General features: G+C 35.7%; 1 protein-coding gene across 1 annotated transcript in view; it reads left to right on the forward strand.

Moving 5' to 3' along the window:
- The window catches only part of LOC128675179 (uncharacterized), a 111,077-nt gene that overhangs the window by 36,726 nt on the left and 58,503 nt on the right, over positions 1-15,848 (forward strand). Inside the window, exons 2-3 of the mRNA XM_053754407.2 lie at positions 1,005-1,323; positions 2,258-3,522. Of these exons, the coding sequence (XP_053610382.1) occupies positions 1,005-1,323; positions 2,258-3,522 (1,584 nt within the window). The remainder of the gene's footprint in view (positions 1-1,004; positions 1,324-2,257; positions 3,523-15,848) is intronic.

A 15,848-nucleotide genomic window follows, 5' to 3' on the forward strand; every position in this document is an offset into this window, starting at 1 on the left:
GTAAAAAACGCCATGAACCCGAGCAGTCAAGGTCTAAGAGACTCTTGCAATTACATCTTACTATATCTACTTACATGTTAATGCATCTCACACACACATGTTTTGCTAAGTTCTTGAAGGGCATTCCTCAGTGCATTGACGTCATAGTATCTGTGGAATCCATTCTAATTCAACTAATAATAAAACTATAAATTAATCATGTCATCGTCTTCATATTCTTGTAAACACTAGTGGTATTAAATCTGTCGTTTCTGGTGCTTGGTTAATTATAGATACCGAAACAACCTATTTTACACGGCGTTGGGTGATATAACGACGGCATAAATAAATTTTAACTGTTATTTTAGAGGAAAATATGATCGGTGCCTCTGCCGTCGTCTGATCTAGTCCCTTGGAGCACAGTTAGAAGACCCAGATAAATGTTAGAACATTAGATATTGCTATGAGATAGGCCTGATGGAAGGTTGTGTTGGATGTAGGACTAGGACGTAATTAGAGGCAGTAGTAATGTAATGAAGATATGTATCGGAAACTTGTCGTTTGTCAATCAACTGAATAATTTGTATAGATTAGATCCAATAAGCTAGGTGCCACACTGATGTAGTCTTAACGTAGGTATATATCCGGCACATTGTGAAATGGATTATCCATAATTTATTTTTTTTAAATGCAACCGCACGATTTATATAAACGTCGTCATTATCCACAACCATAATTAAATACTTCTCGGAAACCACGTTGATATATACGAGGATAAAATACGTAATAGTGGTCAAAAGCACTGTACCGGATAGACAGGGGCGCGGGTTCAAATTCCGCTCGATTCCAGATTTTTTTATCTCATTATTATATTCAAAAATAAGTTAATAAGCATGTGTTACATTTATAACAAATCCATTTAAACGTAATGTGTATTTATGATTACAAACGATCTAAATTCGATTCGTTCGGTTCGATTATAAAAATGATTCGAAAATTAACAGATATTTTTCGTTCTATTTCAGGTGACGGTGTACGGCAATAATACAGTTGCAGAAGTGGTATGCGAGCCACTTCGAGAGGTAGGAGTCACAGTCGCTGGTCTTCCTTCGGGGCCTATATCAGCACCTCAGGCCGTACCGTTGGAAGGCCACCTACCTTTGCCCGTGTCACTTCCGGAGGTTCCACCAACGGCTCTGCTCTTCCTCGGAGGCTCCAAAGCTCCTGTGGAACCCAGAGCCCCTGCTAGTGCCTTGGAAGGCGAAGTATTAGTGGTGGAATTCCAGCCACCGCAGTGGGACGGCAAAGATCTGGAGACGTTTATAGCCTGGGAGAAGATTTACGGTTAGTACTGTAAACACATTCTTAACCTTTTAATTCCGTACATAAGTAAGTAACATAAACGAACATTTTATGACACCACAGCAGGCATGGCATAGAGATTATAGAAGTGTAAAATATTAAGAAGCTTATTTGTGACTTTATTGATAGTACTTCTAGCTAGCAGAAAAATAAGGTAGCGTAGCTATGATAAGCCATTGTGAATCAGACTACTAAAATCAATAACAAGCTGAGTCCGGTATACATTCATACGCCATCGTGTTGGCTAAAAAATATGAATATCATGATTATATGAGCATCTTATTTTTTTTCGACGAAAATACATTTGTTTATTTTGCAAAAAAATATTTAAAAGTTGTTCATATTGCGTATTCTTCAAGCAGCCTAGTGATGTTTGTAGAAAGCGGTTTGGCAATAATAATAAGACGGGTACGCACGCTATTGCATGCTATTGTCCGGTAATCTTTCGCAGAACCTACATGTATGCATTAGGCTTGCAGCAACCGTGACCATCATACTGATTTGACGTAACGTTTTAGAAATGCCAATTATTATTTTTTTGAGCTTTATTCTGATCGCAATAGTGACTATCAAAGATCATTTAACTATGAAATTTCCTCGTATGTACTTAGTATAGGTTAGATTTTTTTTGGCAGGGTTATATTTAAAGTAATTTGATTTAATAAGTAAGCACTTCTTTAGATATACAAGTCATGAATAGTTCACGTCCAGTAAGGCAAGGATCGTAAAAGGTCTGGGTCATGTTCTAACAACTGATGAACTTTAGTGCAAGGTGAATAATTCAATAGGTGTGTAATCTGTCCTTTCTAACGCCCACGATTAACAATAACCCTTAGGTTACTATGATATGAACATTTTACTGTAAGTAACCCATGATATGAAGACAATTTAACAATTATTTCTTTCTTCTTTGCAGCCTCTACACTGTTTTCTGCTGTGGAACTGTATGGAAAACCGCTGTTACGAGCTGCTGTCATTACCAAGGAGGAGTACCATCTACTATTTTACTATTTGCAGTCTGTCTCTGAAGCAAGCGAAGCACTTACTGAACGTATGAGAAAATACATTGATTCTGGATTACTAATAAATGAGTGTAAAAAAGATGACAACGATACACATTCAATTACCTCAAAGAAATCTGTGATAGAAGAAGAAGAAAAGAGTTTATTGACAGAATTGGTTCAAGAAGGAGTGCTATCTCAACAAGACGTAGATGGTTCTTCTGTGATCACGAGATCAGAATTTAATGAGTCGTCACATAATAGAAAATCTGATGATGATAATAGGTCTAGTATTTCTTCGATTAGTACTAGTCTTCGTAAAGTTATTGTCGATATACCAATAAATTGCGATGAATCTCTAGCCGACAGTTCTATTATAGAATCTAGCGATAATGTGACCACAGTTACCATTAGAAGTAGTGGACAATGTTGCGCTGACCATAGAATTTCAGCAGATGTAAGTGATAACGTTTGGGCTAACGTGAGATGGGATTTTCTCAATCCTACAGATTTCGGATATGATCAAATTCGCAGTGTAAAACGAAGTCGCTCCGATTCGGCGTTAACTCCTATCGCTAGACGAAAAAACGAAGACATTTACGAAACATTACCAAATACAGAGGACGGTGAATCTTGTGGTAGTGTAACTCCATATGAGTCAATAGAAGATTTGTATGATTGTATAAAGAATTCACAGTATTTAAGTGCCGCTGCTGTAGAGTCATCACCGTCTACTGAAAGCCAATCTGAACCGCAGTATCCAGATTACTATGAAAAATCTAGCACTACTCGCCAAAGTTCCGCGAGCAGCGATAAAAGTGGCACATCCTCCGCGTTTCCATTTTCGAAATGTGGCTCAAGTGATTCAACAGGAGCATTTACATCGTGCGAGTCGACCAGCGGGATCAGTACTTTTGCTTCTAAAAGCATCCCGGAGTCACTAAAGCGCCGGGAGTTACCGCCTACACCCTCTGATGGATGCGAGGGTGAAAGCGCCATCCTGTTGAAGCAATTGTTTATGGGGGAATTATTAGACGCGTATGGAGAATATTTATCCGCATATCCCTTTGCTCGCGCCCTATTGAGGCGGAAGATACGTCGAGATGAACACTTCACCGCTCTTGCTGACATCAGAAGGGGAGCAGCCAAACACACCATCACGGACTACCTGGAGCTACCGGTAAGTTAGAAATCTTAGCTAGTCTGATTTTGCATGAATTGTGTGCTTTTTATATTGTTACCGAGGTGTCAAAATCGTGCAAACGTTACGAAAGGATAACTGTATTTTCAATGCTCTTGACCTTAGAGCGCCGTCGATGTGTCGTATAGAGTGTAACGAACGTGTCAAATGTGGTCATTACATTTAATCGGCAGAGAAAAGAGAACAATGAGGCGGAGAGCGTCGGCCGGGATTGATTTAGATCGAGATCGGTTTAATCGCGGGCGACAATGATCCCTGCGACACGCGCCGGCGCCATTCAATGCTAATGGGACGGAAGAGGGTACATGAGTCTCTGCTCTCTCTTCATGATTACCGACATTGTATTCCTCAGTTCAGTCCTCCAATTTCAGGTTTCATTGCGGTGCATGAAATTTTAACAGTAAATTATAACTGACCAAATTTTTTTACTTACAAATATGGTAATGAACATTCACATTCAGCATCTGAGTTTTATTTTTCTGCCTAAAAATTTATTTTATGTCAGAATTTGGGTTTATTAAAAACGGTTTATTAAAGTAATAGAATATTTAAAAGTACTTTGTTTCTAATGTTGCTTTAGGTTGAGACGGCGAATCGTGATCTTGATTCTATATATCAATGACGCTAGTACCTATTCAGTATCACGTGACCAAACATAAAATTTTATTTTAATAGGGCTGTCAAAATTGCATGTTGTTAGTGACGTAGTTGCCCAATGCAATACAAATTGTGACACATATATTAATTTAAAATGATAATGTTTTCACATTCTCTAAACAATTTAGAGAATTTTGTCTTTGAGTTATTAGTACTTCTGTTCGTCGTTTATGATACAAATTCTGAAAATAATAATACCACTTAATTAATATACTTGCACATTATAACATGAGCGAGCAATCTTTATATATATGTAAGCTATTTAGTAAAGCGTGATCGTACGATTGCCTGCTCGTAGGCAAAACGATCTGATAGTCAGCACTAATGTGTCGGCATACACGTGCTAAAGTGATTTCTGTTTAACTTTAGTACCGCTTTACAGTACTATTTTTGTTAAAGGAGAGATGGAAGATAATCACGAAGTAGAAACGAATGTTTCCTAGTAAAGATTTTGTTTTAGCGTATGAGATTTATCTATTAGTTAGAATGATGATTTAAAAACACTTATTTAAGTTATTTTGTTTCTAACAGGTTCTATGTTCAGCTAATATTGATTTTATGCTTAATTGAAATTTCTCACTGCTGAAACTAAAGAAATTTGAAACTGCCTAAGAGCCGGAAACAGATCGTATTATATGAATTACATCAAAGTTTAAGGCATTACACACTACTTTAATATATTCATAATGTTACCTTTGAGTTTGAATCGTTCTAACTGAAAGACTTAAAGATGTCGAATTGAGAAGAAAAAAATAAAATTAATCTACGGATATTCTATGGATTTTTCCCAGCAGCAAGTCTTTCTACATACTATGATAATTAATTATTATGGTATGCATGACCAGATGCTGCACCTAAGATCAGCTTCCAACGAGGGTACGATCTTCTCTACGGTTATTGTACGGGCACGATATTTTTGTTGCGCGTTCAATGTCACTAGAAACTAAATCTCTCAGACGACAAAAAAAACCTATTTATTAGGTCACATATGAATTCAACACAAACATGAATCTAGGGGTGTAGAAAATTCGCCTGGGGCGCTTCGCTGGTTCTTTTAGTGCCATTCGTGTTGCTCACAACTTACAATTAAATTGTACAAATCGTAATTTCAAATGCAAATTTAATTCGGAAACATACTACTCCCAATCCAGTGGGAATTCCAGGTATGTTTGTTTCCAGTGAGCAAGTGCATAATTATATTTGCAGATGATGGGATATGCATACGTTTGACTTCGGTTCTCGCGATTCCCATACAAACTAGCCGATAGATTTTCTGTTTTAATGCCCAGTGGTGCGTTTTAATGCTAATTACACGAAGTAATTAAAGGGAGATGTTAGCGAAGATAAATCCTTTGTTGGTATGTTAAATATTGTTTTCAAGAAAACAAGAATAAAACTAAATATTCTTACATGAATTGCTTTTAGCATGTGTCTGTTGTATTGTAATAAGTTTATGAGCAATTATTTAAACATGTTGCATTAAAAGCTCGTCTAACAAAACAGAAACTGATGTTTAAAAAACTACATCTTATCCTAACTAATATTATAAATGCGATATTAAGTTTGTTCCTTCTTCACGCTTAATCTACTCAACCAAACATTTTGAAATTTTGCATATATGTAGTTTGAAGTGTCGGAGAAGGATATAGGATACCTTTTATCCCGGAAAATAACTGCTCCCGTGGAATATCACGCGGGCAAAGCCGTTGGCAAAAGCTAGTATTTAGCATTTTAACTTAAACGTCATTTCCCAAAATGCTTTTAAAACAGTATTTAACAAATCGTGTCGTGTCCCATCAATTTTATTGTACGATCCGCCATTGTGCCGTGTGATAGTGGATATTCGCGTCGCGGTAGGAATGCTAAGCGACCAACGAGTGTCAGGTCGCAAAGACGCCGACATTCCAACAGGCCATCTTACCTCGTACCTTAACCCTAAACGCCTCTTAGATCGCCTTGATTACCCGACGTAAGCCAAAGAGCTAACGTAAGTGCTGAGATGCCCTGTGGAATGCTCGCAGCTCCAATCAAATGCATTTGACTATGACGACTCTCTTGGGAATCATACAAATTATTACTTATAAATGGTATAGTTTGTATGTATGTGTGAATGTTACTCATTCACGCCTCATACTGCACACTGGTTGACAGTTTATATATTCACTAGGGTGTATACGACTATTTGTCACGTTTACGTTGTCGGTAGGTCTTAAAATCATGTCAGATGCCTTTAAGCGACTTTAATAAAATCTTACAATAGTGTTAGCAATAACACAGTAGAAAAGATGAGTCACGGCACGGCTCAACCGCTGACGGTAAGACTAAAACTTCTCATTACATTATGATAACATTAAATAACAAAATTAATGATTTGTACTTTCATTTTAATGATTACCTGAGAGGCCTCTACTGATGATATGGAGGAAAATGCTTTCATATTTGTTTACCGCCAAAGTCAATGCTAAACGCATGTCATATCAGATTTCATGGTGATCAATTGAATAGGAAAGAAAGTGGAACAAATAAATAAACTTACTTTCTAGTTTATTCCAACCTTTCTTTCAACTTAGCTAACCATTGAAATTGACCTAATTACGAAAAATGATTTCATAAAGTATATCGCATAAGTATAAATTGTATTATTCCTAGAATTGATACTGATGCAGGTATATTGCCTAAATACTCCATAATAAATCAAAGTAACTATATCTAGTACAGTTAGTGTACATTAATAAAATATCAAATTATACTTAAACCTAAACCATCCGGTCCAAATAAATTTTCTACCCCATAGAAGTGTAACATCTTTTAAAAATTGATTTCTTGGATAACAATGAAGCTCTGCTGCTTCATCAAGTGACCACAACTTTATGTTTATGTCTAGGACAATGCTGCCAAATATTAAATACTTTATTTATATTCGTAACAACCTTTGACCAGTATAGACCACCTTGAACGTCGACGGATGTCCGTCAAACTTGTAATCGCCGGATTTTCCCACAGTTATCTATGCAACAGTCTTGTCAATGTCAAAATACTAATATTTTGGTAATGATAGTGTCTATATTCAAGATATTATTGTAAATAAAATCTAAGGAACCGTAATTGAATACGAGAAATTTTGGACCTACTTGAGTTTTATTAGCAGTTAATGCTGCGGCTGTGGTATAAGTGGTTTGGGCATTCTAAAATTATGTCCATATATTGCGTTGTGTATAAAAATTGTTATATAAACATGCGTACGAGTTTTAACTAACCATAGGTCAAATAAAAAATTAAATATTTATTATTGTACCATTAAAGTACAAAAACTTCTTGTTCCTTACCAAATCGTATCGAAAATGCGTCGGCGCATTTGAATACACTGTTCTATTTTAAGTTAAATTATTATCCAAATGGCTATCCCAATTGTACTTGACTTTGCACCATAATCGTTAAATCCTTTATCTTCCTCTTCATTTAACATTTCTCTATCAAAATCAATATCCGATTCTAATACACAGTGTAAATAGCTAAGATAAATTTGATCGCGAGTACGTTCTCTTAAATTGATTTTGCTTGCGCTTGCGCTGCGTCGGAACGGACGTTCCTCGCATACTAAAGCATTGCACTCATTGAAATATCAGCTACAATCCAGGATGTATCTATTCGCTGTTGCTTCGTACATTTTCTTGCTGAATATTTAAGTACTTCGATTTGATTTTATGGGATTATAGTAAGCGATTAGATGTGATAATAACTTCGCATTCTCAAGAAATATTTAATTCATATTGTTGAGTTTGATTTTTAATTAAACTTTACCGTTATATAGTCTTTTTATTTTAATTATTATGTAAATGCTAAAGACAGTTTATTAATTATAATAAACAAAGACACTTTAGCTCCCACGCAATCCAGGAAAATTTAAATATAAACAGAAGCAGCTGGCATATTCTATGTTATTTTTTCAGCATGAAAGACAATATTTTTGGTGTCCACAAATGATGGCGATGATCGTGAGTCTCGAGCGTCATCCAGAGCACCCACTTTTGTCGTATAATTGCGGTGTTGGGCGTAATAAGTGCCATGACTCAGGTTCTCGGCCCTCAGGCTGCGCCGTGCCGCGCCGTCACAAGGAATTTCTTACGAATCAAGCTTCTGGTTTCTGGTTTTCCTTCTCCACATAATTATGTAGTATAAAATGGTTATGTAGGATATTTTTTATATTATTCTGGAAATAGTGTATTTCTTTTGTTTTTGCGTGTACGATGTTGATTTCTGACATTTGCAATTAACTTCATCTAAACTAGATTGTTTTTATACATATACTCGTAGTTTCTGTGTTTGATCAGAATTACAATTTTTACAAATCCCTGAAGTTAGCACGAATAAAACGACGAGTCAAAAGTTACAAAAATATATTCACTGTAATTGAACCTGTTCCAGCATTTAAGTTTGTTTTAAACAATTAACATGTAATTAAGTATTTGATACTTAATGAAAAAAAAAAACATCTTATACAATTTATTGTACATGATGGTATTTTTTCTTCATTATTATTGTATAAGATGATTTATTGAATAAGATGTATTAATAATTCAAATGATGATTTTTTTCTTTACAAAACAAATCATCATTTGAATTATTATTTACGTAAGAAAATTCACAAATTGTGTTTTAAAATAGACTTTCATATTCCTACTATTGCGAAATCTATTAAAAACGGAAAAATATTATGATTCGTAGATTCTGAAACAGACTTGATTTCAGCATTTGAATAGTTGGCATTTTTCTTGTATTTCGATTAAGGAGTTAATATTGAATTTAACCCAAGGTGGCTTACCTTTTGAAGACTTGGGCAAGTTGGCGAAGTGACGCCTAAAATATGCTAATATTAATCCGCAGTCGATACGCCGTTTCGAAACGAACCCATTTTAACAAAAGCTTTTCGTAATAGGACACACCCGTTAGTAATGAATCTCTTTGAAATGTTAAGTGTCTCTAACTAGTTCTTTAAATCACCTGTCATATGACCAGCTTTTGTTTTTAGCTTATAAAATATCCTTGACAAAGATTGTAGGGCGAGTAGACAAGAAGCCTTCATTCAGCAGTCCATCTTATCTTGATATTTGGCAATTCAGATTGTAAGTCTTAAAACTAGTCAATGACGTTATCAAATAGATATTTGTATAATACATTTTTTCTGATATACTTACCTTATTTATTTTATCAGAGTCCGAAATTGCTTATATAACAAATTAGCTGTGAATGCGATATGCTGACAGATAAAAACTTAGCCATGCCATTAGGTACTTTTAACAAATTAAATATAACGTGCCTATATAAAGCTGTGATAGTAAATAGTTACATGCATGGACTACCATTCATGTACGATTTTGTACATGCAGGTACGTTTTATTCTTATCTAGTAGTTACTTAAATCAAACAAGTTCTGACCTGTATTGAAATTCAATTTCCAGAATGTTACAAGCATTATATCCTTTCCACAGTTCCCACGTAATAAAATGTCAAATGATAAACCAAAATTGACTCTTACCAACTTTTATTTATATAGCCTTGAAATTGGTAGGAACAGTTATTTTATCGAAAGCTAAGACAAGGCTGGAGAATTTTAAGTGGACCCTTAAAAGCGTATAGAAGGGAATCATAACGGGAATGATAATCAACCAGAGATATTTACCGAAAAGTTTTATTAGGTACAAGTATATGATGCTGTCTGCGCCGGTGATCAATTAGTTGATTGAGCCAGAACTATTCCAGTGCCTGTAGGCTTAACGGTAAACAAATATTTCTGATTTTGTGTATACACAAATCTGATAACTACCATAGTTTACCTTTACTTTTTCACCGTTGTATACAATAGGATTTTTTTGGTCATTATGACCTGACCCAATTGTTTTTGTAATGATTATTTGATTATTGGGTATTTTTTGCCTATTGACATTATTGCTTTTTGATTCAGATACATTTATTGCGATGACATTAATTGCATGTAGTATCAGCATTAAGAATGCAATTACTAGCTCTTGCGATGTAGTGACTGCATTAGCAGCGGTGCGTGTGCGCCGGTCGTCGTCGTCGCCCCTCCCAGTTCTGCTTTCTACACGCGCGATTTCACTGACGGCGCCCAAGCCGCTTTTTGTACCAAGCGATTTTTCACAAATACCTGTTGTTTTAGCATCTATTATGTCCATAGTGTTGTATGCTATAGAATATAAATAAAACATAAGAATTACATAAAACAATACATTTTTAATGATTTAGCTTTCAATTCATCAGAAAACTGGAGAGGTTGTGTTCTTTAGCTACTGCTCCCGGCGTGCTAGATAAGGTTATAAATTACGTGGCGCCTGTACAATAGAATTCTTAAAGTATTGGTTGCGCTAGAGCTTACACTATCAGTGATCGAGATTCTTGTCAAGACTTTCTTTGCCGCCTTGTGACTCATATCCTGACTCAGAGTTTAGATCATATGACTAACCCTGTATTTGGTAACATTGCCATTTAGTAATCTATGTCACAAATAAAGTCTTCTCTTAAAGTGTTAAAAGTTATTAGCGTACTTTTAGTAAATATACTTTGTTCATGATATTAAATTATTTTCTGAATCGTTGATTGATTAGAGTTACCTATATTAAAAAACATTTAATTAACCATAACGTAAAAATCCATTCCCCTAGAAGAGCGAACCTAGCTTGAAGGTCTCGGAACAGGTTGTGCCAATGAGTCACGTCACGAGAATCGTGGTCAAATTGCGTTGTATGTGGCATGGTTTGTAGAATGCTGAACATAGACAACACCTTGGTAACATTTGGCTGAAAAATAATGACACTACTATTGACTATAAATATGAACTTATTTATTCTTAATTATGTTTCAAGATCGAGCGGAATTTTTAAAGAATCATAAAGGACGACGGCACATGTGTCTGCATTTTGGGTTCTATTTGTACAAAACTTTTGTGCAAACATAACCCAACTAAGGGCTTTGGAGTTTCCCGACATTTGCCTTTTTTGTTGCTAGCTTGTCCTCGTGAGGACCTTGATCAATAAAAACAAATTTACAAATATTTGAGAGAAACTTCAGAGTCAGTTTTTTGAGCAGCAATCGTAGCGTAGGCGGCTGATGCGTCAATGACCCGCAAAACTTGTGGATCCGCATTCAGCAGGTAGGAAAACTGCTAACTCTTCCACTTACAATGTTGTCCACCTATTGTTTGCAATATTGTTTCATCGATTCATTAGGTATTAAGTGCAACATTCTATAGGGTTCTTCAAACTTTGAGTTTATATCTCATTTAAAGTTAACTCCTCCTGGCTTGAATTCTTGTTGCTTATCAATCTTGGCGCTAATTTAGTGTAGGTATAATTCGAGCAAAGCAGGGTTCTTCGTCGGAAGACTTGTCATTTACAACTAGTTCCGTGACCTCGCTCACGCATTCCCGCGCCTGCACCTAACTGTACTTTCCCGTTGACTTAATACCGACTTTGGACAGAACCTGATCTTAGGCAAGTGTACATTATAGCGCTGAGATGGCGATCGGCTGTTGCAATTTAATTATATTTAGTGTATGTGAAACGAAACAGGCGTTACGTAGATCGGAACGGAGCAACCGAAGCCGTTGCCATAGCCTCTGGGGCTGCGTGCCGCGCATTCCAAGTGAGCGTTGCCGAGCTTCTCCGAAGGTGGCCGAGTGGAGGCCTGCCCGCGGCCGACTTCACACTGGTGTATGCGCGAGCGCGGTGAGAACGTCTCGTCTACACACACTATCTGTCAACAAACTTCTCCGCGTCGAAAATAGCTGACAGCTCAACTTTCAAGTGATCCTTTCCAATATTGACTGGTTATTGTGTTGTGAGAGATCTCCCAGAGAACTCGAATTATTAGTTCGACATTGACTCAGTGAAGGAACCGTGTTATTTTTTGTTTTGGATCGCGTGCGAGGCTCGGTGAGTTGGAGTTACGGACGTGTGTGAGTGACTGTTCCGACTACCTGTATGGAAAGCAGACTTAGATGAAGCTGGGACACCATTCTGATCCATTTGCTTTGGTGATGTTTCAGAATTTACGGTAAATAAATTTTTTTGGAAGAGTAATCGTTAAATAGAACTCCCTCTGGTGACTCTGTGGCCTCAAAACTTTCCCATTTAGATGTCTTTATATGACTTTAATCAATAGTGATTAAATTTGCATTACGTACATTTGTAAAAGATTTAAATTAAATATATTTATTTGTAATACTAGAATTACCATGACAATGTTTCGCCAAAATGTCGCAGAAATGGGCATAACTATGTAAACTATATGGGAATAACTAACTAAAAATATTATGTATTTCTTAAATTGCAACGTTCGATCACAATTTCACAATGGACCTGACTACATCTCGAATTTTAGATTATAGTTATATTGTATTTTACAGTATGTGAACTATACTGAAAACTTTGGTAGTAACCAATTATATAAAAGATATTGGAGAAGAATAAGGACATTAAAAAGAGCAACCAACTGAAAAAGACATGGCGACGATAGAAAAGAAATCTAAAAATAGCTAAAGTAACTTGTAGCTATGATCACAATTATAGCAGAACCTAATTCAAACACATGTATTTTCACGCAACGAGTAACCAACGGGAAGGGAGATAAAACGATTAAAAAGTTTTTGCTTGTGCCAAAAATTTACTGCTAAAAGGCACGTTATATAGGTATAATATTAGAATCCTGTATCAATTGCGGATAATTGATATAAATATTTGACAAATTAGGACATCAAATAAGTGTCAAATCCCATTATCCCCAAGAAAAATATTTAAACTCATCAGACCGTTCTCTAATAGTGTTAGTAAGTAAGGGCTTTAAATACAAAAACGTTTCTAGTTATTTTTTAGTGAATGCTTTTAGCACATTGTTCCGTCAATATTTGCCAGACTTACAATATTTCTATTAACAATAGGATGGACTTCGCTATTCCTTCGAAAGGTTCTAATTCTTAATGATGAGTCATCTATACCTTAAGTGACTTGAAACGCCAGAGAAACTGGAGACGTTGTTCTAGCTAAGTTCTCTATATAAAACAAGTTAGTCAAATTCCTCGACGACCTCGGTGGCGCAGTGGTAAAGTTCTTGCCACTGAACCGAGAGGTCCTGGGTTCGATCCCCGGTCGGGTCATGATGGAAAATGATCTTTTTCTGATTGGCCCGAGTCTTGGATGTTTATCTATATATGTATTTGTTATAAAATATAGTATCGTTGAGTTAGTATCCCATAACACAAGTCTCGAACTTACTTTGGGGCTAGCTCAATCTGTATGATTTGTCCTGATATATTTATTTATATTTATTTATTCCTTAATTCCATTGCATCTAATATTCTTGGCCAAAACAAAATTTTAATTCAAACCTACAAACTTAGTCAACCGAGCAAAACAGGTATTTAGCCAAGCAAAAATAAAAAGATCTCCAACGGAAATTTCAATCCCATCATACAAGATCAGGCTCGAGATGAAACCGGTACTGACGTAAAGGTAAAAGGTTATTAAGCAAATATCAATATTTCGACATCCAGGCTTAAATTTACTCCAGTCATGCTCAATTTATCTCTTTGACTGTAAAAGTTATGAGAATTAGGATAAAAGAACTCTATAGTTTCATTACAGTTTCCTTTCTCGGAGTGCCTGTATTAAAGATGAGATATCATTGTAAAGAGTGTTGTTAGCGTTAATAGATTGTTAATATACTGACGCTATGGTTATAACTAGTCGTTACATCTGATTTCTATCCCTAGCATAAACATCCGTGACGAGTTGCAGGGCTCGTTTCGGCTCGGCTTTACTTGCTTTCTAGTCCCGGATTATGAACGGATATGATGCCGGAAGATCTGATTATAACCTCATTGCATCTCCACACCTTGCTGCTAGTGTGAAGCAACTTTCTGTTTCAATAAACTTTTATGGATGACGCATTTATGCTACCCGAACACTTTGTAGTGTTGGAAATCCATAATTCACGTTTCTAATATCTCTCAATAGTTGCATTGTACTTGTGCCGTGTGCTAGTCACACTTATTACGATGATTTCTCATAAATCCTGACTGTGAATATGTTATCTGTTGGTAGTCTGCTGAATGGAAGTTAACTATATGTATAGGATGTGTCTAGGTCTAGTAGTATCGTTTAGTAAATAGGGTTAGAGAGGTAGGGCTTCGTGGTCGCACGTGTGTGGGTGCGGATACCTTGGCGCTTGTGCTCCCTTCAACGTCATACTCATGGCTACTCACGCGTAAACATGGACTATACGATGCGAGTAAGAGTTTCTAACGAGTTGTCGTATATCATTTGCGTCAAAAGAATCTTGAAAATATGTTGATAATATAACCTTTTTTTAAAATAAACAAAAGGCAAAATAAATGTTTATTTAATACGAGTCTTGCAGTTAGAATGTTGTTAGACGAAGCAAATGAGAGAGTTATATAATAACAAAAGCTGGTCGCTTGAACCAATTAAATTCATATCAATGGTTGTCACATAATCTGCAATACTTCCATAGAAAAGGTTTGTTACTTTACATTGTCATTATTTTATTTTCTTATAGGTTTCTTCATCTCATCCATATTTAATATTTCTTTTTCAAAAAGTCTTTGTGAATTAATACTATTCTGGTCCTCTTGGACAACAACTTCGTTATAGGTACTTCATAAGTAATTACATAGATACAATATTTCTTCTTGAAAAGCAAAGCGATCAATGAAATCATTACTTATTCATACATGATTTCATTATCTGTTTATATTACGTATATAATATCAACTGAGAAAGTAATTCTAATAGCTAATGACGAAGTATGGACGCTATTGAACAATTAAAAATTAATTGTTTAATTGTTTAGCATTTTAATTGTTTAAAACAAAGCATACATCCTCGTCTGGTTTGTAACAACAATGTTACAAAATAACCAGATCACTAAACTTTTTTTTCATTGAGCGTAGTGATTCAGATCAGAGTTTTTGTATAATTCTCGTCATTGACCCACTGCGATTTCTCTAATTAACACAGAGACAATTTAAATTAATCGGTTATAAACGAAGACTTAGTGTGGACACCTGTGTTCATCATGACCGCTTACTCCGGGTCCGTTGCATTAGCAATTCGTTCAAAACAACCGTGTCATTGACTCGATTTGCATTATCCTTTTACTTTGCAGGTTCAGAAACGGTTTGAATTTTAAAAGAACTTAAGTTGTTAAATGCCATTATTTCCACATTGAGAAGCATCTAAATTACTTTTAAATAGACGTCTTGATCCAAAATCTGATGAATCAGCAACAGTTAGTTAAATGTCGTTACAGCGCTGCCCTTCAACGTAATTGTCATCTACTGTTTGTTTAGTTTGAGCTACAATAATGCAAACTCTAACGTAATGTTAGAATAATTTATATGACTAAGTCACTGCTTACGGTATAAAAAAATATGGTAAGTAGTAACATGCCTATATAGATGTAAAATGTTTTTGACAGTTGATTTAACACTCGTCTGTGGTTTAATTTATTACAGAAGTTCAATACAAGTGTGGCTGATATATGATTATAATTAATGATACTTTCGAGGTAATGTATCAACGTTACTCGAAGCTCGACAGTATCAGTTAGCATCC

This window comes from Plodia interpunctella, chromosome 14, assembly GCF_027563975.2.
Source record: "Plodia interpunctella isolate USDA-ARS_2022_Savannah chromosome 14, ilPloInte3.2, whole genome shotgun sequence".
Classification (NCBI taxonomy): Eukaryota; Metazoa; Arthropoda; class Insecta; order Lepidoptera; family Pyralidae; genus Plodia; species Plodia interpunctella.